At 39.9% G+C, this 27685-nt stretch overlaps 1 protein-coding gene across 1 annotated transcript in view; it reads right to left on the minus strand.

Annotated features, from left to right (window-relative positions):
• lta4h (leukotriene A4 hydrolase) overlaps positions 1-27685 on the minus strand; it is a 72729-nt gene that overhangs the window by 42779 nt on the left and 2265 nt on the right. The window contains exons 2-9 of the mRNA XM_043713296.2: positions 17803-17933; positions 12484-12604; positions 10048-10116; positions 7781-7885; positions 6090-6142; positions 3767-3839; positions 1500-1640; positions 1235-1258 (exon numbers count right to left, since the gene is read on the minus strand). Coding sequence (XP_043569231.1) covers positions 1235-1258; positions 1500-1640; positions 3767-3839; positions 6090-6142; positions 7781-7885; positions 10048-10116; positions 12484-12604; positions 17803-17933 — 717 coding nt within the window. The remainder of the gene's footprint in view (positions 1-1234; positions 1259-1499; positions 1641-3766; positions 3840-6089; positions 6143-7780; positions 7886-10047; positions 10117-12483; positions 12605-17802; positions 17934-27685) is intronic.

Genomic DNA, 27685 nt, shown 5'->3' on the forward strand with positions numbered 1-27685 from the left:
CGGCATAGTTGTTTTCGTGATAATTGAAACTTCAAATAGTGAAATTACTATATAATTGTGGTTTCCCATAGGAATCAATGTCAAGTTTGAGTTAGGTTCCTTTGGACATTTCTCACCCAGCAAAACAAAACACTGCAGAAGTTGAAGTATAGTACCGCACCTGCGGAACACTGCATTCCCAGCTGAAATAACTTGCAATAGAAAATGCAACACTAATATTAATAATATTTTAAAAAGACTTGAGTCACCTTTCCTGTACAGAAATGTTAGACTGATTAAGTTCTCTCATGGCAGAGGTTGGTCAGAGTAGGTAACAGTTGGATGCTCCGAACTGACTGATTTCTGCCACTAGATGGAGCCCACACCTCTCTGCGAGTTCAGGAGGGGAGTCAGGAACAAGAGGAACAGACATGGACCTTCAGGTATAAATAAAGGCACAGGTGGTGAGGCTGGGGCAGAGCAACAGTGGGAAGTGAGGGGGAAAACCAAAGGAAAGCGGATAGTGAGACTAGAGGGTGAGGTGGTGAGTGAGGATGAGAGAGAGAGAGAGAGAGAGAACCCATGATGGTTGGGGGCAATTCCAAAGATGGTTGGGGAGGGGGGAATGGGAACCAAGCCAGAGGGTGACAAGGCCAGAGGAGATGAAGCCAGGAAACAAAGTCAGAAGGGAGGCAAGACCAGGAGCCAAGAGGTCCGGAGGATAGGCAAACTGGGAAACAAGGCCAACAGGGGTGGGTGGGTGAAAGAGGAACTGGGGGGGAAAGGTCTGAGCAGGAAGGCCACAGGATATGTAATCTGCCAAGCAATTTAAAATTGAAACTGACAGCTTTATCAAGTTATACTTTCACAATATTAATAATCTAATGTAAGTGAAACTATGTATGAGTCATCATTAAGTGGGGACTTACTGTACTGAATGGTTGGCCTCTTATCCTGAGGTAATAAACTCCAGTTCTCGACTCCACAGCCAGGTAAAACTGGGCCTCAGCAATTGTATTGTCAAGCCCTCTAAAAATTTCAAACATTCCCGAGAGATCAGCTCTTATCCTTCTGAGCTCCAGAATATACTCATCCATTCCCCTCAGACCTCTCTATAGGTAAATCTGTTTAACCTAAGAATCTGTCTAGTAAATCTTTTCTGCACAACTAAGCCACATATAAAAGATGTCAGCAAGTTAGGAACAGAATTATTCAATAAGCTTTACATTAATAAATAACAGAATATCGTACTTACATTAGAAAGACTTCTATCACCAGCCTAGAACAAGATAAAAATTATATTACACATTGTGCAAGCTTTAGTTAGGTGAACTAGAATTGAAAATCCATTATGTTATCACTATGATAATTGCCAAATAAATATGCAATAAAATTCATGTTTCACAGAGAGCACTAAATAACCGTTTATAATTAAATAAGAGATTCAATTTATTTATTAATTTGAACAGTATGTATTTTGAAACAGCTGCTAGAAAACTAAAGTACATTTCATTTCTTACCAGCAAAGTTGGTGTTACAAAAGTGAGACAAGGGTTCTCCATCCCACCATAGGGAAATGATGGAGGAAGAACAAGGAGATCATATTGTCCCCATACATATGGGCCCATCAGCTCTTCAGCTTTCTTGAGCATTGTTTCAGTCTGTCATCAGATATAATGCATTAGTGTATACATATGGTAATGTCTCAAGAAGGCATTTCATTTGATCAATTACAAATATCAGGATCATATGTTGATATGATCAAGAGCCAGCATGCTTTGTATTTAAACTGGTAACAGGTTCCAGTTTCCTCTCTTCCCCATGTCCCAACTGCTGCCAGTTTAACATTAGACACATTTCCACCAATGTGGATTTAAAATTAACACTAGGTTATTTATGAGTTGTCCCTCTAATTTTCTTTGCTCCTCGATAGTGAAAATGCCAGGCCTAAAAGCCTAGCCAAAAGCTTGTCAAAGAGGAGAATTTGAAGTAGGATCTCAAGGAACGGAGGTGGAGTAACACTGGTGTTTTAGAAAGGGAATTTCAGAGTGGCGGACTTGAGGCTAAAAGCATGGCATTCAAGGTGGGAAGATGTACAAAGGGGAGAGTTTGGGGAGCAGTTAGAAGTCGTGGTTAGAAATAAGAAAAGGTGAGGCATATTTAAATAGGAGAAAGAGCTTTAAATTTAGGATACCGATGGGATTGAGAATCAATGATGCGAGGAATGACAGGAAAGCAGAACTTTTGCAGGCAAGTGAAGCAGCAAAGATTTAAACTAGCTGAAGTTATGAAGGGTAGAAGATAAATTTCAGCCAGGAGAATATTGGTATTATTGAGGCTAGAGGTAACAAAGGTGCAGATGAAATATTTGGGCGGGTGAGGAAAGAGTGGAGACAGACTATGTTAACAGAATATTGAGAATTTGTAATTTTAAGTGTGCAGGGTCATAGGCAAGCTTGGCATCTAACAGATTGCCAAGAATCTGATTCATTTTGAAACAATGGTTGGGAAGGAGTAAAATTATTGATGTAGCTTAGTCCCACCTTCTGGCTCATGGACGTTGCAACCTATAGTTTACACACTCAACTATGTGTTGCAAAAGGTCAGAAGTCACACGACACTGGATTATAGTCCAACAGGACTTTTGAAATCAAGCTTTCTGAGCACTGGTCCTTCCTCACATGTCATGTGACTTCTGGTCTTGTCCACCCCAGTCCAATATCAGCATCTCCACATCATATTACATAAAAAGCAATTGGAGTTTAAGCCTCAATCATGCTTTCAGGCAGTGTTCCAGATTCCCAACTTCCTCTTGTTGAAAAGAAATTCTCAACTCCTCTAATTCTTTGACAAATTACTGTCAATCAAGACCCCTGTTTATTGATTCTATGCTATCTCCCAACCTTGCAAATCTTTACTCATGGCTAAAGTTCTACATTTTTGTCAACATCCTTACTAATCTCCCCTAAGAGGGGAGCTGCAACCCATCCTTCAGGTAACAGTGACCAGAACTCTGCTTTGTAAAATTAGCATTCCCCCAATTTAAAACATGCACCCTTGGTCTATCTTTATCTTTTACAAACGACTATAAATCTAACAGAACTTTTGACCTTATTAAAATATACACCCACTATCCAGATTCAATCCCTAAAACAAAATCCAGAACTGCCCCTTCTTCTGTCGAGTTAGTTACATATTATTTAAAAGAGATCTCCTCTTAGCATTAAAGAATTCTGTGCCTTCTGTCTTTTATGCTGAATTTCTCAGTTAATATTAAGATTAATTGTTGAAACCCCCAACAACCACCCTTTTAGTTTTACATTTCTCAGCAGCTTTTTGACTTATCTGCCCCTCTATCACCCTCTCAGCAGTTTAGTTGTTCCTATTTTGCTCCACACATCAATCCATAAAGCCTCATTTAGTGCTCCTTCTCATGTCATTCCTGCTCACAGTTCAAGCCTTCTAATGTTCAGCTGAAAGACATGTAGATTATCTAACAATACTTTCTAGTGAACCAACTTACATAAAGCAATAATGGAAGGGTTGGGAAGGTAAATCTGTGCCTTTAGGTGATGCAATGGAGGGCCTGCAGGCAAATTAGGATCAAGTCAGTCAAGCAGATAAAGGTGAATAAGGAGAATTCCAATGAGCTAGACAGCAAAAGGAGATGTGTTGAGGCAGGATAGCGCAGTTGACCATTCAAAGGTTGCAGAAATAAGCTGTAGGAATTCAACTGCATTCCTGGTACAGACTAGTGATATACTAGTGAAAAGCATGTGAAACAAACCTCTTCAAATTCATAAGCAGCAGCATCCACCATCTCTTTCTCTGACCAGACTCTAGATCTTGGGCCAATTACTCTGAAAAGCAAATTCACCTTATCAGGCAGCATTAAAGGATTAAGTTCTTTTAATCTGGTCTTTGATGGTGTGAATTGGTAATGCCTGAATTTAAATAGCATAAAACATCTTCCAGATCCTCCAAAGGGCATTAATATTGTAGCATTCAATTTCTTTTGTTAATGCCTTCTCCTATATTTTTCTTCAGGCTTTTGGGCCTCTATTATCGAACAGAATAACTCACAATGGGGGAACTGCTGTACAAGGTCTGTACAGTCTCTGGTACCTCACTAAAATGGGACTGAAAGAACAAACCAAATTACTGCTTCTTTGGGACGACAGAAATATTGGCCAAAAGGTACATGTAGGGTTCCACTCTCTTCTTTGAGCAAAGAAAATTACAGCACAGGAGCAGGCCCTTCGGCCCACCAAGCCTGCGTCTATCCAAAACTTCTATTTAAACCGGTTACCTATTTTCTGAGGATCTGTATCCCTCTGCTCCTTCCCATTCATGTATCTGTCTAGGTACATCTTAAATGACGGTATCTTGCCACCTGTCCCATCTTCACTGACAACCAGAACTGTATACAGTATTCCAAATGTGGTTGAATCAAAGTCATATACAACTGTAACATGATCTACCAACTATTGTACTCAACTTTAAATTGGATTTTTTTTTTAAACTAGAGGGAGAGCTTAGCATCTCAACTGCAGGACATCCCCACCCCACCACCAGACTGTAGTCCACTGCAATAAAATGTCAGTCAACAGTACACATTGAAGTTTCAGTAGCTTAAACTGTCAAATTTAACTGGAGATCCACCACTGAACCAAATACATTATATGCATTATGTATGAGAACAAGTGGTAAACATGAGCAGGAAACAGCAGGATGATGTCACTGCTTCCTAATCATGAATAGTAACCCACATTTACCCCTTCATTGCTTCTGGAATGCTTGGCCAATTGTAGTTCTCTCATTGCAATCCCAGCCAAGATGATTTAATCTACAATTAAATGAATCTTTCTGTAGCTCTCAAATGTTATATGTTTTGGTATTTTCTGCCTCCACACCCATGATAAGCCATTAAGTCAGCATCCACTAGATTATATTCTTGGAAAGTAAGTGATCAAAAACAAACATTCTTCCAGCATTCCAATACAGAAACACTCACCTCAAACAAAAATGACTCTCAACGGCACAACTTGATCTTGTACCGAGAGACAAAACAGATTGCTGAAGATCTATATATAATGAACATACAACACCGATTATCTTGAACTAGTAACATTACCAAATTCAAAGGATTTTTCCAACCCCTTTGTACCAGGAAGACATTAGCGACCGATCCACTTGTTCTACACTGCCCTCTCAAACAATTGGTACAAAGCCAACATTGTAAACTTTAAACACCTCAGGCATTCCATTGAACTACTTTCAGGATATTCTTCTGCACTCTGGAGAGTGCATTGAAAGGCAAAAAGTCCAGAATCACTTAAGAACCAATTAGGTATAATAAAGGGAGCTAGGTGAAGAAACAAATGGAAGCTGAGCGACCTCCAACTGATCACAACTGTCATATCTAGTGCTTTACATTTCTAATATTAGAAAATAGTTTCTGTCACCCGCACAAAGGAATATTCCCACAATACACACCAGTAGAAATCAGGTTCACTCTTTGGACAGCAGAAAACAATGGTTTGCACATATTTTCACTGTTGAGAATGATGGAACCAATTTCCTTTAGCATCTCTGAACTGGATTATACCACTGGATATATCGCAAAGATAGGTCAGCGTTCCAAATGATCATCATGTGGAATGGCCATTGTTCCAAGGCAATAGATGAATAGATAAATATAAATTATTTATGAAATTAAAAGATTCTCCAGCTCAACTAATATAGCCAAATCCAAAGTCAAGCACGGAAATAGAGGAAGAATTTTCCCTTCCTAAAGCTGATATGAAACCGCAATTGTCCATTGCAAAAGAAAATATGGTTGCAGAAAAACATTCTTGGATCGACTTTAGAAAGTGAATGCCTGTGCTAAACTTCACAGAAAACAAATACAAGAAATCACCAGGAACAGTAGATAAGACAAATGTGATCTTACACTAATTCTTGGAAGTTAAATGGCCATACAACTAGACAGAAATGGCAAAAAGATAACATTGTACTTCATGACTGACTGGATTAAATGTTTTTCAGGAAATATTGGATTTGGAATTTAAGTCTCTGCCTTCAAGTACTGCAATAATTTTAAAACATACCTGCTCTCCAAAGATCCAACAACTAGTGCAATTAAGTAGCTTGGCATTGGAACCTCGAGAGAAAAATATAGTTCAGTGTTGAGAAAATAATATTTTATATCTGTTGCAAGACTAACTGTAACAAATAGTGATGATTGGAAAATAAGATATAAATGTTTATATATAAATCATCACTTTACAATTTTGTTTTGCCTCAAATAAGCTGCAAGTTTGGGGCTTGATTACTGGGAGAATGTTTCATTGTGTTTTCGACTTCAAAGTTTTGACAATAATTGGTTAAGGGCAAATCATCTAACTGTGTTGACAATCAAAACAGTATTTTGTACTAAGTCGTTCACTGATATAAAGAGAAGTCAATTAGGAGTAGGAATCATTTGTTTGCAGTGCAGTATGCAATTATAGTTTGAATAATCCCAGACCTTTTGCATCTGTTGTTGTTTGATGACTTATTCCTAACATTTATCATAGTTGAAATAAGATCCTTTATATTGTCTTTCATGAAAGTCTCCATTCAATAATTTTATCCAGTCTTCCTATCCTGGATTGTTGTGAAGCAGGGCCGAGAAATTAGTCCAGATCCTAAACATGACACCCCGTGCTTACACCTTAAAGAAACAGCTGATCATTCCACCTTGTGGCCCCACCAACATACTAAGCACAATAATTGAGTGCACTGGACGAGCTTTACCACAGATTTTATAGCTGTCATTATATATCCTCAATATAAATTTAAAAGAAAATGTTCAATTCCATTAGATATTAAAATCTTAACAGAAATTTAGATGGATTTTCAATTTCTATTTTTCCCAGCACTTCAAGATGTTTACTTAGCTTAGGTAAGAAGATTACAAAAATTATACATTTTTACACTGACCATTTTCTTACATAAACATGACACAGTTTGGTGTCATACTGCAAGATAGCAAAGCAACAAAAGCTAGTCAAAATTCCATTCTTGCCACTATAGTACTCCCTTCACCATGAGAATAAAAAACTCAAATGCTTAATTAGACTTTTTGCTCTCTACTTCATCAAAATTCCATTACATTTACCAATTGTACTAAATAGAAGATTAACAATGGAACAAGGTTCCTGATCCTAAACATTCCCTTCAAAAAACATTACTGTTGGTATTTGTCACAACACCCAGCATCGCACTGTCACACACTGGAAATAGAGGCCATGTAAAGCATTGCAGATGGAAAAGCTTGGGTCCAAGTTCCAACCAAACTGAACTATTAAAACAAAATATCTTAACCATTTATCGATCAGTTTGTCATGAGGTTCTATTCAATGAATTCCAGGTGCTACAGATAGTGCAGAAAGGTAAACTGAATTTCTTCATCTTTCTCCTCTTCTGTCCATAAACAGAGGCATTTTATTTCATTTTAACTTTGACGCTGACGTTTTCCCCCAAACTCAAATTTAAAAATGACCCACAACAACCTCTTTTAAGTTAAAAGATGTTATTTATTAATGCCTGTCAGCATCTTCAAATCCAGGTGATCTATGCACAAAGAAAGAATCAAAGATATGGGGTTGCAATTAAAAATAGCAACTTAAACCATGGATATTAAATTCGTAATTTTTGTATAAGATGCAAACATTAGTGAAAGAGGTTTCTGAAAAAAAAAGTATCTATACAAATTATAATACTTTCTGATCTAATTTAAGAACCATCCCATGCCTACCATTTGCTGAAAACAGTAAATCTTTCTGCTGTCATCTTTGTTATCAGCCAATTCCCCATCACGGTTAGCACTCATAAGAGCAACAAGTTCTTTTGGTACAGATACCTAAATGCAAGGGAAAAAAAACAAACTGACCATTTATTCTCAGTAACGTGGTAAAATAATAAAAACACAGCAACACTACAGATAATTCAATTGTTCAAAATGTTTTTGCTTCAAAATTGTCTAACAGCTTCCCTCCAAATAAAATCGTGGAATCGTACAACACAGGAGGCCATTCATGCTGTGGAGCTTTTTGAAGGAACTTTTCAATTAGTCCCTTTCCCTAACCACCTACCTACAGGATTTTCTTTTATTTTTCAGGGATATAAGTAATTTCTTTTTGGAAGTTACTACTGAATCTATTTCAAACAGGAAGTAGATTTTAGAGCAGACCCTGCTACATAAAAATCTCATTTCCTGTGTGGGGTTCTGTGAACTATTCTTTTGCCTGTATCCTCTGGTTACTAAGCTTCTGCCACTGAAAACCATTTCTCCTCTTTCCTTCATCAAAACTCCTCAATACTGAATATCATTAAATATCCTCTAAACTTTCTCCACATGACTGAAAGACCCTTATCCTTGTATTATTTTTGTTTTTGAAAGGTTCAGCTTAACTTTATTGTTTATATATGTGATGCCTTTATCTATACGACCAAGGCAATCCCATTCTTTGGGATGGGCAACAAATTCTAGCCTTGCCAGTAACTTCTACATCCTATGAAAACCTGATATGATCCAAAAGTTTTATGAACTTGCCTTGCCAACTTTAAAGATTTCTCTATGTGAACAACCAGACCTCTGATTTTGTGTTCTCTAAAAAACATAATACTATTTAGTTTATATGATCACTCCTGATTCGCCCTTCCAAAACTAAAACCTCAAGCTATGTTGCATTAAATTTCATCTGTCATGTCCTAGTTTCGTCTCTGTTCTAGATAATTAATATTTGTGGACTTTGCAGTTATAGCCCTCTATCCAAATCAAAATCATTAATACATAATAAAAATACAGGGCTCCAGAGGATTTTGAAATCATACTCATAGATACAGGTCATTTGTCTAAACTAATCCATGATGGACTCCAATACATTTTGAAAAGTGACTGTTCATTACTAGACTTCCCTTGCACCCAGTGTTATCACTGCCTCTAACTAATTTTGTTCCTGTGGGATTAATGTAGGCATTAATCCATAGACATTAATGTAGACCAAAGCAGCAGCAGGAAGATTGGCTCACACCCCAAATTACAGGCAGAGGGGGGATGAACAAGGAGGGAAATTAGCACAGATATATCATAAAGGATTATTCTAATATGTCTACTGGTGTTTGATTTCAATGTTCCAAAGTCACTAGCTAGAAACAGAATGCTTCCTCAAATTGGAGTCAGAGACCGTAAAGAATTGGTGTTAAAAGAGGGAAAAGGATAAATTAGGTTATAGCAGAATCAAGAGAAGATTCTGTTGAGCAGCATTGGTCCATTGAAAAAATTCTGAATTGCAAAGTTGAAAACAGAATAAAACAAAAGTCAAAAGATTTTGTAAGGTTATAAGTGGTCATTTGCACAGTATAGCAGTCTTTAAAAAAATTAAAATTACCTGCAGTCAGGTAAAATGACGACATTGGATACTATCTAGTATCCTCACTGTTTCTTTACTGACATATTTCCCTTTTTCATCCAACAAGTGAAGTTTAGTTCTACTTTGTGTTTCAAAAAGTATGTGAAAGGCTAAAGGAAGTAAAATCTGTGCCAAGAAAAGCATAGTCAAGTTTCAGTAAATGTCACCTTTATTCTTTTGGATCATGACCATATGGAAATATTTTGGGAGTATGCATGGACAGGTAGATGATAAAATGAAGTTAAAATGAACAAATATCAAAGGTAGATCACAATCAAGAGACTCTCTGTCAGGCAAACAAAAAGCAAGCTTGGAGACATTGACAGATCAGATTACATGACCTTGATGGCCAACAGGAGATACAAACTAAGGCACAAAGCTCAGTACTGTTACGAACTGGCTGACAAAGTTTAGAAGTGCCTAATGAAATGAAATGAAGATGAATTCTTTCTACACAAATCGGGAACAGCTTAAATTTGTAGGTACTTAGCAAAAAGTTGTGGCAGCCTGGTCCAGCAACAATGCAGCAACGCTAGCAATAAAATAATCAACCTTTGTCAAATTGGAGCAATAAATTTCCATTCATTATCTAGCTTATGAGGTTACATACCCGGGCATAGTACGTGCTTTTCACAGAAGGTGTGTCCTGGCAAGGGACCATGCTTCTGCAATGTATAGCCTATGAATAGAGTTTTAAAAAAATCACAATAAAAATTATACAGTCCAGTCATTAAAATTTAACTTTAATAGCTATAAATAATCAAGCACTTTATCAGTTAAATGATGTAACAGCAGAAAGAAAATCAGCTCCACTCTGCAACTTTTACATTAAGAATACTCAGTTAACTCTAGTTCCAAAGCCATGATCCCAAACAGTTACTAGAAGGCCTCCTTCTTGGAGCCAACATAACTCTAACATTAATGCTATTGTCATTAGGACATATGTAAGTAATGACTCTTTGCCCGATAATGGGTCAATTTGGAAAATTAAGATCAAGAGAAATAGGAGGGGCATGCCATTCACCCTCTTGAACCAGCTCCACCATTCAAAGAAAAACAACAGATATGGCTGGCAAAATTAACAGGTCCGGCAGAATCTGTAGAGAGAAACAGAATTAACATCAAGTCCAGTGACCCTTCCTCAGAACAGGAACAAGATCATGGCTGATTTGATTTGGCCTTAACGCAACTTCTTGCTGGTTTTTTGATAACACCCAAATGTCAACCAATATCTTGATTGACTCAGTCTTACTTACATTCAATAACTCAGCTTCCACTGTACGCCACAGAAAACTTCGATGGTATTTGATTCTACCTCATTTCCACCTCTCTCATCCCCTCCACTATCTCTAAATTAAACTGTCTAACATCTATTAAGAATGAGAAGAAATTTCCAACTATGAAGAAGATGGAAGACATTATGTCTGCCTTAGTTGCAAACTATTCATCAGCCATTAATTTCTGTCAGAGGCTGAAAAAGATGGTTTGCAACCTTGATGTCATGTTTGCCCTTGCTTTCTTTTCATATTCCCAACAAGATTGTATATTTTTAGCCTAATAACATGATCTGACATTGCCATAACTGTTCACTTCATCCTTGCTGGACTTGTGGTGTTGATTATTTTATCACACATCTGGCAGTCCTAACTGGAGGCCTCAGCAACAGCCTCATCCAAAACTCTAACCTCTAACTCTCACCAATTTCTACTCACCCTTTTCCTATAGGTTCAGTGACAATTAAGCAATGCCTTGATTTTTAAATTCTCATCCTTGCTGTTAATACCATCAAACCAGGGTTACACTCTCCTGTTACTCACTCCAGCACTGCCACTTCTGGTCCTTGAACTCCCTTTTTTTAAAAAGTCATTCCAGCAGAGGTCAAGACCCTGAGCTCTGCAATGTGTCCCATTACAACCCCACTCCCCAATCCAAAGACCTCTTTTCCTTCCTTCAAATCTACTTCCTTGATCAAACATTTGGACATCTGCCTAAAATATTCTGTGATTTGATGTTAAATTTGATTTGAAAGATGCCTGAGGATCTACCGTTTATTACTTTAAAACACTATATAAATGATATTGTTGGAATGCATACAATTAGAAAGAATTTGACAATCAGATAATTTAAAACAATGTAATTTAGAAAGACAGACCCAAGGCGGAGTACGTATCTGGAATTAGATATTTAACAACAGAATTGCTTTAATGGTGCTAATACAGAATTATTAAGTTTGTATAAATTATTTGTGCATGTCCAAAAATAAAACCTGATCAAAAACGACTCTCAGCCAATCCATAAGACTAATTTTAAATCAGATTTGAACATTTGACATTTAGATTTCATGTATGAAAAAAAATGGTGCCCTTGGTGGCATCAGGAATAAGAGCATCTAAAGGTCAAAGGTGATCACAATGATATTAAATTGAATTTTTAACAAATTTTCATCTTTCATCCTTAAATATGATCAGGCTTTCAGATATGGGAAAAATTTAATCAAACTTCAATTTTGTTTAATTAACTCAGAATAAAGAGTCACCATTTTAAGAATGAGATGAGGATGAATTTCTTCTCTCAGTGAACTGAGTGTCATTGAACACCTTGCCAGAGAGACCAGTGAGGGCATAGTCTTTAAGGCCGAGATAGATTTTTGATGAGCAGGGGAAACAAAGGGTTACAAGGAAAATGGGCTTGAAGAACGTTCAGTCAGTCATAATCCTATTGAATGGCAGAACAGGCTCAAGGGGCCGAATGGCCTACTCCTAATAATCTTGAAGTGTTTTCAACTATTCCCAATAAAATGCCGAAGCCAAGCTCAGCACTAATGATGCATTAGAGCTTTTTATTAATTTACAGATTGATTGCTATTCCCAGTTCTGAGTAAAATTCTCTTCAATACCAATTATAAGCTGTACAGGGTGAACTATCAGAATTTGGAAAATTGTTCAATTGTTCTAACTATTAACACAGATGTAAGCTGCAGTTAAACACACAGAAGTCTGTTGCAAGAATATAACTTTAAAAAAATTAGGTATTTTAAGTGTTGTACCTGACATTGGCTAAACAGGTATGGGTGCTTCTTCCCAGCTGTTTGCTCAGCAGTGAGCCATTGCAAAGCTGAAGCTTCTGGTGATGTCTCATAAATAACCTCCACCACTGTATGCTGGCCCCTGTAGAATTAGAAATGGTACAAATCAGTACCAATTAGCACTAGTTGTACATCAACCCTGGAGGGTAGTGCAAGGCACGTGGACCAGAAAATCTTTGCTTTTGCAACCTGTTAAATTAGTTAATCTAAATAATGAGAACAACCAAAGTACTTATATTGCATCATAGCCCTAAACGGAGGGAAACGTAAATATGCCAGGATTCCCACTTCTTTTTGCTATCCAGTCTTTCCTGTGAGAAACTGGAGTAGAAATGAAATGAAATGAAGATGAGCCCACCTATGACATCATCCACCCTGGACTAGATAAGTGGTCGAAATTTAGTTCAATTGGAAGTTGTCGGTTTTAAACTTTGAGTGTGGTCAAATGATCCCAGCTTTATGTAAACATGGCACAACATTTTAATGCTGTATTGTAGCCATCTTCAGAAGAGACATTAAACCTGCTTTGTTATGGATACAAAAGAACCCAGCACTATCTGGGGAAGAGACAGCTCTTTATGGAAAATACCTGCTCCTTTTGTCAAAATTACAATAGATTAACTGATAAATTTATCACATTTTGCTGTGTATTAATTTAGGTACCTTCAATGGAATGCACTGCCAGTAGCAGTGGTGGACTCTCCCTCTTTAATGGGCATTTAAGCGGGCATTGGATAGGCATATAGAGGATAGTGGGCTAGTGTAGGTTAGGTGGGCTTGGATCGGCACAACATCGAGGGCCAAAGGGCCTGTACTGCGCTGTATTCTTCTATGTTCTATGTTCAATGTGTTAGTTTTGAATGCTTCAAAACTAGCACATTGAAGGTGCCCTAGTAACATGGAAGGCATGTTAGAATTGCAAGTTAATCCTTCTGTTTTTAGCAACCCCTGTTAAGGGTGGCACGGTGGCTCAGTGGTTAGCACTGCTATCTCACAGCACCAGGGTCCCAAGGTTCGATTCCAGCCTCGGGCGACTGTCTGTGTGGAGTTTGCACATTCTCTCAGTGTCTGCCTGTGGACTTGTTGGGCTGAAGGGCCTGTTTCCACACTGTAGGGAATCTAATCAAATCATAGACTAATATGGATAACCAACCACGTTGCTATATTCCTGAGGCCACTTTTACATTTATATTTATTCAGCCAAAAATGATTAATATTGGTTCTACAATGCCAAGTCTGATTATAAACAGACATATTTAAATTATTCATTAATACTCTAATATTGTGAATCACTTTAACATGCGATGAAGCCATTGGCCAGACAACTAGCAAGGCACTGTGATGAAAAGTCACTTAGAGTCGAAATGTTAGATTGCTCTCTCTCCATGGTTGCTACCTGGCCTGCTGTGATGTCCAGCAATTGTTGTTTTCAGTACAAATTCACACGGATACAAACAGCATCTCACATTTACTTTTCCAATATTTCAGGGTTTTTTTTATAATATCAACTACAAAATGATACATCTTCAAAGTTCTGATCAGGTCTAAAGTTGCTAGTATAGTTTTCAGCAACATTTATCCACTGATGAACTCATTTACTTTACTACTCACCACCTGAATCATTGCTCTGAATCTGATCAAAGCTTTGAATGAAGTTTGGCACTATACACTTAAAAAAAAAAGAATAATTATACGGATTTTCATTTCGTTTCCTCGTCAATTACTTTAACTGCTAAAATTACTGGCAAACAGCACAGAGGGCCAATTCACCTGCTCTGACCTGTTCCATCTAGAAATAAGATCTTGGCTGGTCTGAAACCCTGTGTTCCATACCCCTTAATTTCCTTCCTTACCCAACAAAGCTCTTAATTTGTCCAGCATCCAGTCTTTTTATTTGAAAATGTAGGGATAGGGGGTGAAAGAGAAAAAAAAACTCCAGACTTCCCTTTACTGCAGATAAAAATATTTCCAAGTCTCATTTTGACTCCAATGTAAAGATTGTGCGCTCCAGCATTTCTGGATTTCTCTCAAGAAATTATTTCTCTATATTCACTCCATGAAACTTCTTTTTCATAATTTTAAAATTTCTCAATTCCTCATCCTTCTGAACTCAAAAAGGAGGGGAGATAGCAAACATTGGTACTCATGTTACAGTGGCATTCATGTTAGAGTTGTACAGAACTTTGTTTAGGCCAGAGCTAGAGTACTATGTGCAGCTCTGGTCATCACACTTGACAGGAAGGAAGCAATTGCATTGGTTGGGGAGTAAAGTAGATTCACCAGGATGTTGCCTCGAATGGAATACTTTAGCTATGAAGAGAACCTTGGGTTGCTTTCTTTGGAGCAGCAAAGGCTAGAAGGGGAACTGTTAGAGATGTATAAGATTTTGAAGCGCATGGACAGGGTGAAGAGAAAGCAGCTCTTCCCCTTAGTTAAGAGCTCTGTAATACGGGTGCATAATTTCAAAGAGGGAGATGCTGGAGATCAGACTAGAGGGTGTTGCTGGGAATGCTCAGCAGGTTCGGCAGCATCCAAGGAGCAGGAGAATTGATGTTTTGGGCATAAGCCCTCCATTAGGGCGGAGGCTTATGAGCTGGGGGCTGAGAGATAAATGGTAGGGGATTGGTGTTGGGGGCAAGGTAGCTGAGAAACCAAGAGGTGGATGAAAATGAGGGAGGTGATAGGTCAAAGGGAGAGTGATGGACAGGGCAGGAGGATGGTACTGATTTGGAGGTTGGGACTGGGATAAAGTTGGGGGAGGGGAAATGAGGAAGCTTTTGAAATCCACATTTATCCCGTGTGGCTGCAGAGGCGTTATTTCTCCAGACGTTAGGTGGCAATGGTTTGGCAGTACAGGCGGCCCAAGACCTGCATATCTCTGATGGAATGGGAGAGGGAGTTGAATTATTCAGCCATGAAGCAGTGGGATTGGTGGGTGCGGCTGTCCTAGAAATGTTCTTTGAAACAATCCACATCCGTCAGAAATTTACCTGTACCTCTACCAATGTCATCTACTGCATCTGTTGCGGTCTCCTCTACATCAGGGAGACAGGACGCCTTCTTGCAGATCGTTTCAGAGAAATCTCTTTGATACCTGCACCTACCAAACCCATCGCCTTATGGCTGAACACTTCAACTCCCCCTCCCACTCAGTCAAGGACATGCAGCTTCTGAGCTTCCGCCACCGCCAAACCGTTACCACCCGACACCGAGGAAGAATGCCTCATATTTCACCTTGGGATCCTGCAACCACAAGGGATAAATATGAATTTCAACAGCTTCCTCATTTCCCCTCCTCCCACATTATCCTAGACCCAAACCTCCAACTCAGCACCACTCTCCTGACCTGTCCATCACCTTCTCTCACACCTTCATCTACCTATCACTTTATTAGCTACTTTCCCCCCAACCCCATCCCACTCCCATTTATCTCTCAACCCCTGGTCCACAAGCCTCATTCCTGATGAAAGGAATATGCCTTATACATCAACTCTCTTGCTCCTCGGAGCTGCGTGACCTGCTGTGCTTTCCCAGCAACATACTCTTGATTCAATTTTAGTGAAAAAGCAGGAAGTTTAGAGGGGATTAGAGGAAAGACCTTTTGGTCATGGGGCGGTGGGGTCGAATGCACTACTGGGAGTATAGCTGAAACGGGAAACTCACAACCTTTAAAAAATACTTGAAATGTCTTACATTGAAGACGATGGACCAGGTGTGGAAAAGTGGGACTTGTGCACATTAGGGTATATTTTTGATGGTACAGATTTGATGAGCTGCAGGGCCTTTTCTGTACTGCATGGCTGTGCCATTGCTTTCCACAGTAAAAATAAGTACTATACAAAGTGTGGTAAAACAGTTAATATTTTAGTTTTCTATTCAGCATTTTGTTTTTAATTTCAGATTTCCAGTGTCAACAGCATTTTGCTTGGGTTGTGATTAAGTACGTACCAGAGTACTAAAAATACAGATTCAAATTGCAAGAAGAATCTCAATAAGAGCGTGTGTGCGCGCGTGTGGGCCTATTTTTACAAGGTCAACCAGGTGGACCTTGTAGAATGCATAAGTTCTCTGATTGGACCAGATTAAGAGCCCCTACCAGGGAGTCCTGGCTGACAGATGATAAAGTGGAGTGTCAGACATGCTGTTCACAGAGCTGGACCAGTGGTGAAAGGACTCTCTCTTTTAGAGAGGGGACTGACCTCTGAACTGCCTGGACCACACAGTCAGTGTGTTCATTACTGCTGTTGGGTTTCCAACTGAGGAGAGTTTTCCTTTTTGTCTCTTCTCCCTTGTTTCAGGTAGACTTTGTTTTGATTTTATTTTGGTTTTCTTTATTGCAAGAAAAATATAAACCGGCATGTCAAAGGATCTGGTCACTCTTGCAGCTGGCTCGGAGGAAGCCAGACCCCAGTCAAGTATTATGCACATGTAAATAAAGGATGACTTTGTGATAGGATTCCAGCCTCTGTGGAATTATTTCAAGAAGTAGAGTTGATTTAAGTATCCAGTTTTCAGCTCAATTGTTCACCAAAATTTGCCATTCATATTCAAAAATGAAAGATAAGTTATTAGAAAAGTACTAGACACTAGTCACCACCCATGGAACTGTCTATGTGAAAATACATTTCTTGAATGTTTTGTCCAGCTCTTATATCACAGGAAATTAGCTGAAAGAGGCTGGGAACTGTCTCAATTTTGCATCAATAAGGACAGGACAAGCAACATCGACCAGCTCATGTGAATTTAGTGAAAAGAAACTGGGGCAGGGAGGGAAAGGTTAAAACTAGATGTTTCAGAAAAAAAGAAAACAGACGGTTTTAAAAATATCTCTGGTCCTGTGTAAACATGCCATTTAATGTATAAATTACAAATCTAAGTGCGAACGGAATTACAAAAGGAATGGCCAACCCATAAATTTAAAAAACAACTTGAGTGAAAGAGTATAAATGTCATCATTCCAGTCTGTTATCAAAAATTCTGATCTAAGAGGATGTTGCATCACAGCAAGAGGGTGTAGTTAGGGTGCAACTTTTCTATCGGCAGTTTTCATTGTGAACACACTCATGGAGTCTATACAGAAATGTATAAACATAAGGACATATTTCATATCTTCAAAAGTGAGTAAATCCAATCATTCCACTCTCGATCTTGCCTCATCTGAAAATTTGACTCCCATGAGCAACTCCATGGGAAATTAGTGAGCATTAAGTAACAAGATTTGATAGCAATTACTGGATGATTAAATGAAGCAAAAAAATTTACTAAGTTTCAGCTTCATACCGCAGTAATTTATACGGAAGAGAAATTGTCAAGGGTGTTCCTTTATAAGAGTGCTTATTTCCAAGTGTAAACTTGACTTCCTGTCCATTGATTGTAGCCTGGAGTATTTTAAGGTCCCTTGTATCCAAGATCTATAAATAAAAAGTGCAAAATTGACAGTTAGGTATCAGCGTTATAGTGAAGCAGATATATTAAATTGTAAAAGCAGAAAGTATGGTTGTAACTTCATTACAGAGGAAGTGATTGCTAGTGATATTATAAGTAGATTATTAATCCAGAGACTCTGGTAAATTTCTGGGGACCCAGATTCAAGTCACACCACAGCAGATGGTGGAAACTGAATTTAATTTTTAAAAAAATCTAGGATTAAGAGTCTAATGATGACAGTGAAACTGCTGCTGATCACTGGAAAACCTATCTAGTTCATTAATGTCCTTTCAGGGAAGGAAATCTGCCCTTCTTACCTGGTCTGGCCTACATGCGACTCCAGACCCACAGTAATACAGATGACTCTCACCTGCCCTCTGGGTAGAGGCGGGTAATAAATACTATCTTGGCCAGTGACATCTGCGTCTTGCGAATGAATTTTAAAAACTGAAAACCCTGAATTTGAAAGTATATGTTTAAATATGAGATTTGCTTTGTTTGCTATCTTAAACCTACAAACCCTTTTAGACAGAATTAATTATAATTCAATTTCGCATAAGCGCAAATCTATATATACACACACCTTATACTGAAAAGAAATTGCAGCAGGAGCCTCTGCCTTTAGAAGGGAAGTGAAAATTGGAAAAGAGAGCAATGGTAGCAACACGTGCTAACTTTTAGAAATAAATTAAGTCAAGTCAGCAATGGCAGTGTTTCAACAGCAACATCTTATCAGGAGGAGCATAAGGGATAATAAATTGCACAGATAGTGTAATTATACAGTTGTTAAAAACAAAGTTCCACATCAGCAACATTTGTATGTAATTATCATGATGTATCCAAGTCCACATACCAAGTTCTGTACAGGAATGGATTTGCCAAAGTAGCTCAATGACTTTCATGGCTCAATATTGCTACAGCCATTCACAGTATTCCATTCAGATGGAAGAACACCACGTCTAACCGGATTCAAAATCAGGGTGACCAATCACAAGAATCAGAAATGTATCTGTTTTAATGCATCAAAAAAATTGTTCTCAAATGAATAATGTCTAAATCTTGATCCTGAGTTCAGTCATCTACTATGATATTTTCAAAGTGTAAGACTATTTAATTTAGTAAACATTCACCTACAATCCTATTCCAAATTCACTATCGAGCTACCAGATTGTTATTTATACACAGGTAATGATTTGAATGCAAATATAGGAGGTATGGTGAGTAGGTTTGCATTTGACACAAAAATTGGTGATGTGGTGGACAGCGAAGGTGGTTCTTTCAGAGTACAATAGAACCTTGATCAGGTGGTCCAATGGGGTGATGAAATTTAATGTAGATAAATGAGGTGCTACATTTTGGTCGGGTAAATCAGTGCAGGACTTACGCACTTAGTGGTAAAGTTCTAGGGAGTGTTGCTGAACAAAGAGACCTTGGAGTGCAGGTTTATAGTTCCTTGGAAGTGGAGTTACAGGTAGACAGGTTAGTGAAGGAGGCACTTGGTACACTTACCTTTATTGGTCAGTGCAGTGAATATGAGTTGAGAGGTCATGTTGTGGCTGTGCAGGACATTGGTTAAGCTAGTTTTGGAATACTGCATTCAATTCTGGCCTCCCTGCTATAGGAAAGATGTGTGAAACTTGTAAGGGCTTAGAAATGATTTACAAAGATGTCACCAGGGTGAGGGTTTGAGCTATAGAGAAGAGGCTGAATAGGCTAGGGATATTTTCCCTGGGGTGGAGGCAGAAGGGTTATGTTATAGAAGTTTATAAAGTTATGACGATCACGGATGGGTGACTGGTCAAGATCTTTTGCCCAGAGTAGGGGAGTCCAATTTTTGAGAAGATTTGTAGCTCAGGTTGAACGTTGAACATAACAGCGCATTACAGGCCCTTCAGCTCTCTATGGTTTCACAGGTCCGTGCAACAATCTAAAGGCCACCTAACCTATACTATTCAATCATGTGTTTACTCAATAACCTTTGAAATGCTCTTAATATTGGCGAGTCCACTGTTGTTACAGGCAGGGCATTCCATACCCTTACTACTCTGAGTAAAGAAACTACTTCTGACATCTGACCTATTTCTATCACCCCTTAATTTAAAGCTATGTCCCTTTGTGCTAGCCATCACCATCCAAGGAAAAAGGCTACTATTGTCCACCCTATCTAACCCTCTGTATGCCTCTACGAAGTCACCTCTTAAACTACTTCTCTCCAACGAAAACAGCCTCAAGTTAGTCAGCCTTTCCTCGTAAGGCCTTTCCTCCATACCAGGCAACATGCTAGTAAATCTCTGCATCCTTTCCAAAACTTCCACATCCTTCTGATAAAGTGACAACCAGAACTGTACACAATACTTCAAGTGTGGCCGCAGAATTTTGTACAGCTGCAACATGATCTCATAGCTCCAAAGCTCAATCCTTTTACTTTACCATTAGCCCAGTACTCTATATTCCTGTTAATCCTTCCAAAGTGAATCACTTCACAGTTTTCCGCATTAAACTCCATTTGTCACCTCTCAGTCCAGCTCTGCAGCTTACCTATGTCGCTCTGTAACCGGCAACATTCTTCTGCACCGGCCACGACTCCACCGACGTTAGTGTCATCCGCAAATTTGTTAACCCTCCTTCTACGCCCTCATCCAGGTGATTTCTAAAAATGACAAGCAGCTGTGGCCCCAAAACAGATCTTGTGGTACACCACTAGTAAATGAACTCCAGGATGAACATTTCTCATCAACCAGCACCCTCCGTCTTCTTACAGCTAGCCAATTTCTGATCCAAATCACTAAATCACTCTCAATCCCATGCCTCTGCATTTTGCACAATAACCTACCATGGGGAACTTTGTCAAATGTTTCACCAAAACCCATATACATCACATCACTCGCTTTACCCTCATCTACCAGTTTAGTCACCTCCTCAAAAGAATTCAATAACGTCCTACCTTTCACAAAACCATGTTGACTATCCCTAGTCAACTTATTCCTTTCTAGATTATTATAAATCCTCTCTTATAATCTTTTCTAACAATAGAAGCAAGGCTCACAGGTCTATAATTACCAGGGTCACCTCTCCTCCCCTTCTTGAACAAGGGCACAACATTTGCGATCCTCTAGTCTTCTGGCACTATTCCTGTAGACAATGATAACAAAGATCTAAGCCAAAGGCTCTGCAATTTCCTCCCTAGGCTTCCCAGAGAATCCTAGGATAAATCCCATCTGGCCCAGGGAACTTATCTATTTTCACACTTTCCAGAATTGCTAACACCTCCTCCTTATGAACCTCAATCCTGTCTGGTCTAATGGCCTGTATCTCAGTATTCTCCTCGATAACGTTGTCTTTCTCCTATGTGAATACTGATGAAAGATATTAATTTAGCTCTTCTGACTCCATGCACAACCTCCCACTACTGTCCTTGACTGGCTCTAATCTTACCCTAGTTTTATGCCTGACATACGTATAGGCATCTTTAAGAGTATTCCTTGATTCTACCTGCCAATGACTTTTCATGTCCCCTCCTGGCTCCTCTTAGCTCTCTTTTAGGTCCTTCCTGGCTAATTTGTAACTCTCAAGTGCCCTAATTGAGCTTTCACGTCTCATCTTTTATATAAGCCTCCTTATTCCTCTTGATAAGAGATTCAACTTCTTTAGTTAACCATGGTACCCTTGTTCGACCATTTCCTCCTTGCCCGACAGGTACACAATTATCAAGGACACATAGTAGCTGTTCCTTGAACAAACTCCATATTTCAATTGTGCCCATGCCCATCAGTTTCCTTCCCCATCCTATGCATCCTAAATCTTGCCTATTCGCATCATAATTGCCTTTCCCCCAGCTATAACTCTTGCCCTGTAATATATATCTATCCTTTTCCATCACTAAAGTAAACTGAACCAATTGTGGTCACTATCACCAAAGTGCTCACCTATCTCCAAAACCCCGAACCTGCCTGGCTCTTTACCCAGTACCAAATGCAACGTGGCCTCTCTACATACTATGTCAGGAAGCCCTCCTGCACATATTGGACAAAAACTGACCCATCTAAAAGTACACGAACTATAGTGTTTCCAGCCAATATTTGGAAAGTTAAAGTCCCCCATAACAACTACCCTATTACTTTCGCTCCTATCCAGAATCATCATTGTAATCTTTTCCTCTACATCTCTGGAACTATTCTCAGGCCTATAGAAAACTCCCAACAGGGTGACCTCTCTGTTCCTGTTTCTAACTTCAGCCCATACTATCTCAGTAGACGAATCCTCATGAAGCATCTTTTCTGCCACCGTAATAGTGTCCTTGACTAACAATGCTACATCTATGCCTCTTTTACCACCTTCCCTGATCTTACTGGAAGATCTCGACCCCGGAACCAGCAGCAACTATTCCTTGTCCCTGCTTTATCAATGTCTCCGAAGTGGCCACAACATCGAAGTACCAGGTACCAACCCATGCTGCAAGTTCATGCACCTCATTCTGGATGCTCCTGGTTTTGAAGTAGACACACTTCAAACCACCTTCCTGCCTGCTGGTACACTCCCGCAACCTTGAAACCTTATTCATGACCTCACAGTTCAGGTTGTAAGCTTGCTTGCTGAGCTGGTTTTCAGACATTTCGTCACCATGTTTGGTAATGTCAGTGAGCCTCTAGTGAATGCTGGTGTTCTGTCTCACTTTCAATGTGTCTGTCTTGGTCTATTAAAAGGTGGAGGATACCATTTCTGGTTCTTTTTCTCAGGTTGGTAAATGGGGTCCAATCGATGTATTTATTGATGGAGTTCCGGTTTAATGTCACACCTCTAGGAATTCCTGTGCATGATTGTTTAGCCTGTCCTAAGATGGATGTGTTGTCCCAGTCGAAGTGGTGTCCTCCTACATCTGTGTGTAAGGATACTAGTGATAGTTGGTCATGTCTTTTGGAGGCTAGTTGGTGTTTGTGTATTCTGGTAGCTAGTTTCCTACCTGTATGTCTAATGTAGTATTTGTTGCAATCCTTGCAGGGTATTTTGTAAATGACATTTGTTTTGCTGGTTGTTGGTACATGGTCCTTTAGGTTAATCAGTAGCTGTTTTAACATTTTGATAAGGTTTATGGGCTACCATGATGCCAAGGGGTCAAAGTAGTCTGTAAGTCATTTCAGAGATGTATTTGATGTATGGTAATGTGGCTAGAGTTTCTGGGCACATTGTGTCAGCTTGATTTGGTTTTCTGTTTAAGAATTGGTGAACTGTGTTTATCGGGTACCTGTTGTTCTTGAATACGCTGTATAGGTATTTTTCTTCTGCTGCTAGGAGTTTGAGTGCTGCAGCATGTTATGCCCTGTTTTAATAATGTCCTGATGCAAATGTTTGTGGGTGTTGGGATGATTACTTCTGTAGTTAAGTACCTGGTCAATGTGTGCTGCTTTCCTGTAGATGCTGGTCGTTCCACTGTGACATCTCGGAAGAGGAGTCTATTGTTGTTCTCATTCTCTTGAGAAATTTTTATGCCAGAAAGGATGTTGATGATGATATTGTAGGTTTCCCCTAATTGGTTCTGTTTTTTGATGACAAATGTGTCATCTATGCAGCAAACCCAAAGTTTGGGTTGGATCACGGGGACAGTGGTTCATTTGAATCTCTGCATTATTGCTTCTGCTAAGAATTCTAATATTGATGATCCCATGTGTGTTTCATCAATTTGTTTGTAGGTCTTGTCATTGAAGGTGAAGGGGTCATGAGGCATAAGTCTACTAGCTTGAGGATGCTGTCCTTGCTGATGGAGTTATTGCTGTCTGGTGTTTGTCTCCTTGGTTCGTCCAGTAGTACGATCAGTGTTTCTTTGGCCAGGTTGATGTTAATTGATGTGAATCGGCACTCCCCGACACACCGACATTCAAATCGGAAAAGGAACTCCACTGAAATCTCAAATACCTATTAGAAGACTCATGCCACTCCATCCATTCCACTCAAGAATTCCTGAACATCAAAAACACCAAGGTAGAAGAGGACAAAGTCATTGTCTTCTTCCACGTTACGGCCAGATTTACATCAATTAAAACCAGCCTGGCCGAAGAAATACTGATCGCACTACTGGGTGAACCAAAGACACAAATACCAGACAGCACCAACTCCATCAGCAAGGACAGCATCCTCAAGCCAGTAGACTTGTACCTCATGACCCACTTCACCTTCAAATGACAAGACCTATAAACGAATCAATGGAATATTTATGGGATCATCAATATCAGAATTCTTAGCAGAAGCAGTAATGCAGAGACTCTAAAGAACCACCCTCCCCACAATTCAACCCAAACTTTGGATTCGCTACATGGATGACATATTTGTCATCACAAAATGTAACAAATTAGAGGAAATCGACAAGATCACCAACAACATCCTTGCTGGCATAAATTTCACAGAAGAGAAAGAGAACAATAACAGACTCCCCTTCCTAGATATCACAGTGGAATGACCCAGAGAACTGCAGTCCAGCGTCTACAGGAAAGCAACACACAGACCAGATACTTAACTACAGAAGCAATCATCCCAGCACCCACAAATGGAGCTACATTAGGACATTATTTAAACAGGCCACAACAGGTTGTAGTTCCTGGGTGCTGCAAGCAACTGAAGAAAAATACCAATGCAGAATATTCAAGATCAACTCTTAAACAACAAACCCAAACCCAAACATGACAACACAAAACGCCCAGAGACTCTATCCACACTACCTTACGTCAAAAGACAGTTTGGAGATGTCTACCAGATTACTCGACCCTTTGGCATCATGGTAACCCACAAATCTACCAACACACTAAAACAGCGGCTGATGAACCTAAAGGACCCTTTACCAACAACCAGCAAAACAAATGTCATTTACAAAATACCCTGCAAGGTCTGTAATAAATATATCGGATAAATAGGAAGGAAACTAGCTACCAGGATACACGAACAAGTAGCCAAAGACATGACACACTATCACTAGTATCCTTACACACAGATGAAGGAGGACACTATTTCAACTGGGACAACCTAGGACAGACTAAACAGAGACACACATGGGAATTCCTAGAGGCCTGGCATTCAAACCAGAACTCCATCAATAAACACATTGATTTGGACCCCATTTGCCAACCTTTGAGAAAAAGAACCAGAAATGATATCACCCACCTCTAACAGACCAAGGCACACAGAAAGCAGAACAGAAGACCAATGCTTCACCAGAGGCTCAATGATGATGTTACCTAACATGGGTGACAAAACGTCTGAGAGCAAACCCACCAGCTCAATGAGCAAACTTACAACCTGAACAGCAAAGGTTTGAGGAGAGAGGGGAAAGATTTAAAAAGGGACCTAAGAGTCAATGTTTTCACATAAAGGGTAGTGTATGGAATGAGCTGCCAGACTGAGTGATAGAGACTTGTACAATTACAACATTTGAAGCGACAAACATCAAACAATACCAAAGTTTAGTCCAACTGGTTTATTTAAAATTGCAAGCTCTTGGAGCTCTAGTCATTCCTCAGGCATGGCCCGAGGAAGCAGAAACGCTTGCAACTTCAGATAAACCCATTGGATTATAACCTGGTGTCTTTTGATTTTTGACCTTAACCACCCCAATCCAACTCCAGCATCTCCAAATCATAACATTTAAAAGGCAGCTAGATAGCTATATGAATAGGAAGGGTTGAGAAAGATATGGGCCAAATGCTTGCAAGTGGGCCTAGATTAATTTAGCATGGAGGAGAAAGTGAGGACTGCAGATGCTGGAGATCAGAGCTGAAAATGTGTTGCTGGAAAAGCGCAGGTCAGGCAGCATCCAAGGAACAGGAGAATCGACATTTTGGGCATAAGCCCTTCTCCAGGAATGAGGAAAGTGTGTCCAGCAGGCTAAGATAAAAGGTAGGGAGGAGCGTTGGAAATGCGATAGGTGGAACGAGGTCCTTCCACCCATCGCATTTCCAACGCCCCTCCCCCAAGTCCCTCCTCCCTACCTTTTATCTTAGCCTGCTGGGCACACTTTCCTCATTCCTGAAGAAGGCTTATGCCCAAAACGTCGATTCTCCTGTTCCTTGGATGGTATCTATTCAGCATGGACAAGTTGGACCAAAGGGTCTGTTTCTGCATACCTCTGACTCTGCAACTTAAATTAAGCAATTGTATGATTGCATAAAACTGCAGAAGTGTTAAAGATCAAGTGTTTTCATATTTCTTGGGCACATACTTCTGGGAGACTGGTCAGCAAGGTTAATCTCACAGAATACAGGGAGAACTAGCTAGTTGGATAAAGAACCGGCTCAAAGGTAGAAGACAGAGGGTGGTGATGGAGGGTTGGTTTTCAGACTGGAGACCTGTGACCAGTGGACTGCGACAAGAATCGGTGCTGGGTCCTCTACTTTTTGTCATTTATATAAATGATTTGGATGTGAGCATAAGGAGGTACAGTTAGTAAATTTGCAGATGGAGGTGCAGTGGACAGCGAAGAAGGTTACCTCAGATTACAACAGGATCTTGATCAGATGGGCCAATGGGCTGAGAAGTGGCAGATGGAATTTAATTTAGATAAATGAGAGGTGCTGCATTTTGGGAAAGCAAATCTTAGCAGGACTTATACACTTAATGGTAAGGTCCTAGGGAGTGTTGCTGAACAAAAAGACCTTGGAGTGCAGGTTCACAGCCCTTGAAAGTGGAGTCGCAGGTAGATAGGATAGTGAAGGCAGCATTTGGCATGTTCTCATTTATTGGTCAGAGTATTGAGTACAGGAGTTGGGAGGTCATGTTGCGGCTGTACAGGACATTTGTTAGGCCACTGTTGGCATACTGCGAGCAATTCTGGTCTCCTTCCTATTGGAACGATGTTGTGAAACTTGAAAGGGTTCAGAAAAGATTTACAAGGATGTTGCCTGGGCTGGAGGTTTTGAGCTACAGGGAGATCCAGAACAAGTCGGACCAGAGGCTGAGGAGTGATCTTATAGAGGTTTACAAAATTATGAGGGGTATAGATAGGATAAACAGACAAAGTATTTTCCGGGAGGGGGGGGGGGGAGAAGAGGGGTGGAGAAAGGGGGAAGGGTCCAGAAGTAGAGGGCATAGGTTTAGGGTGAGAGGGAAAAGATAGAGTGGGCGGCATGGTGGTTAGCACTGCTGCCTCACAGCGCCAGAGACCCGGGTTCAATTCCCGCCTCAGGCGACTGACTGTGTGGAGTTTGCACGTTCTCCCTGTGTCTGCGTGGGTTTCCTCCGGGTGCTCCGGTTTCCTCCCACTGTCCAAAGATGTGCAGGTCAGGTGAATTGGCCATGCTAAATTGCCCGTAGTGTTAGGTAAGGGGTAAATGTAGGGATATGGGTGGGTTACGCTTCGGCGGGTCGGTGTGGACTTGTTGGGCCGAAGGGCCTGTTTCCACACTGTAATGTAATCTAATCATATAAAAAAGACCTACGGGGCAACATTTTCACACAGAGGGTGGTACATGTATGGAATGAGCTGCCAGAGGAACTGGTGGAGGCTGGTACAATTGCAACATTTAAGAGGCATTTGGATGGGTATATGAATAAGAAGGGTTTGGAAGGATATGGGCCAGATGCTGGCAGGTGGGACAAGATTGGGTTGAGATATCTGGGCAGCTTGGACCAAAGGGTCTGTTTCCATGCTGTACATCTAAGACTCTATGACATACACTTAGCCGTCACATTCTGTTTAAACCGTTTCAATTTGGTCTCCTGTTTAAGATGGTCCTCCCCAAGCTAAGCTTTGATC

Source organism: Chiloscyllium plagiosum, unplaced genomic scaffold (genome assembly GCF_037043375.1).
Source record: "Chiloscyllium plagiosum isolate Xiang-an unplaced genomic scaffold, Cpla_swu_hap1 HiC_scaffold_23, whole genome shotgun sequence".
In the NCBI taxonomy this organism is placed as follows: Eukaryota; Metazoa; Chordata; class Chondrichthyes; order Orectolobiformes; family Hemiscylliidae; genus Chiloscyllium; species Chiloscyllium plagiosum.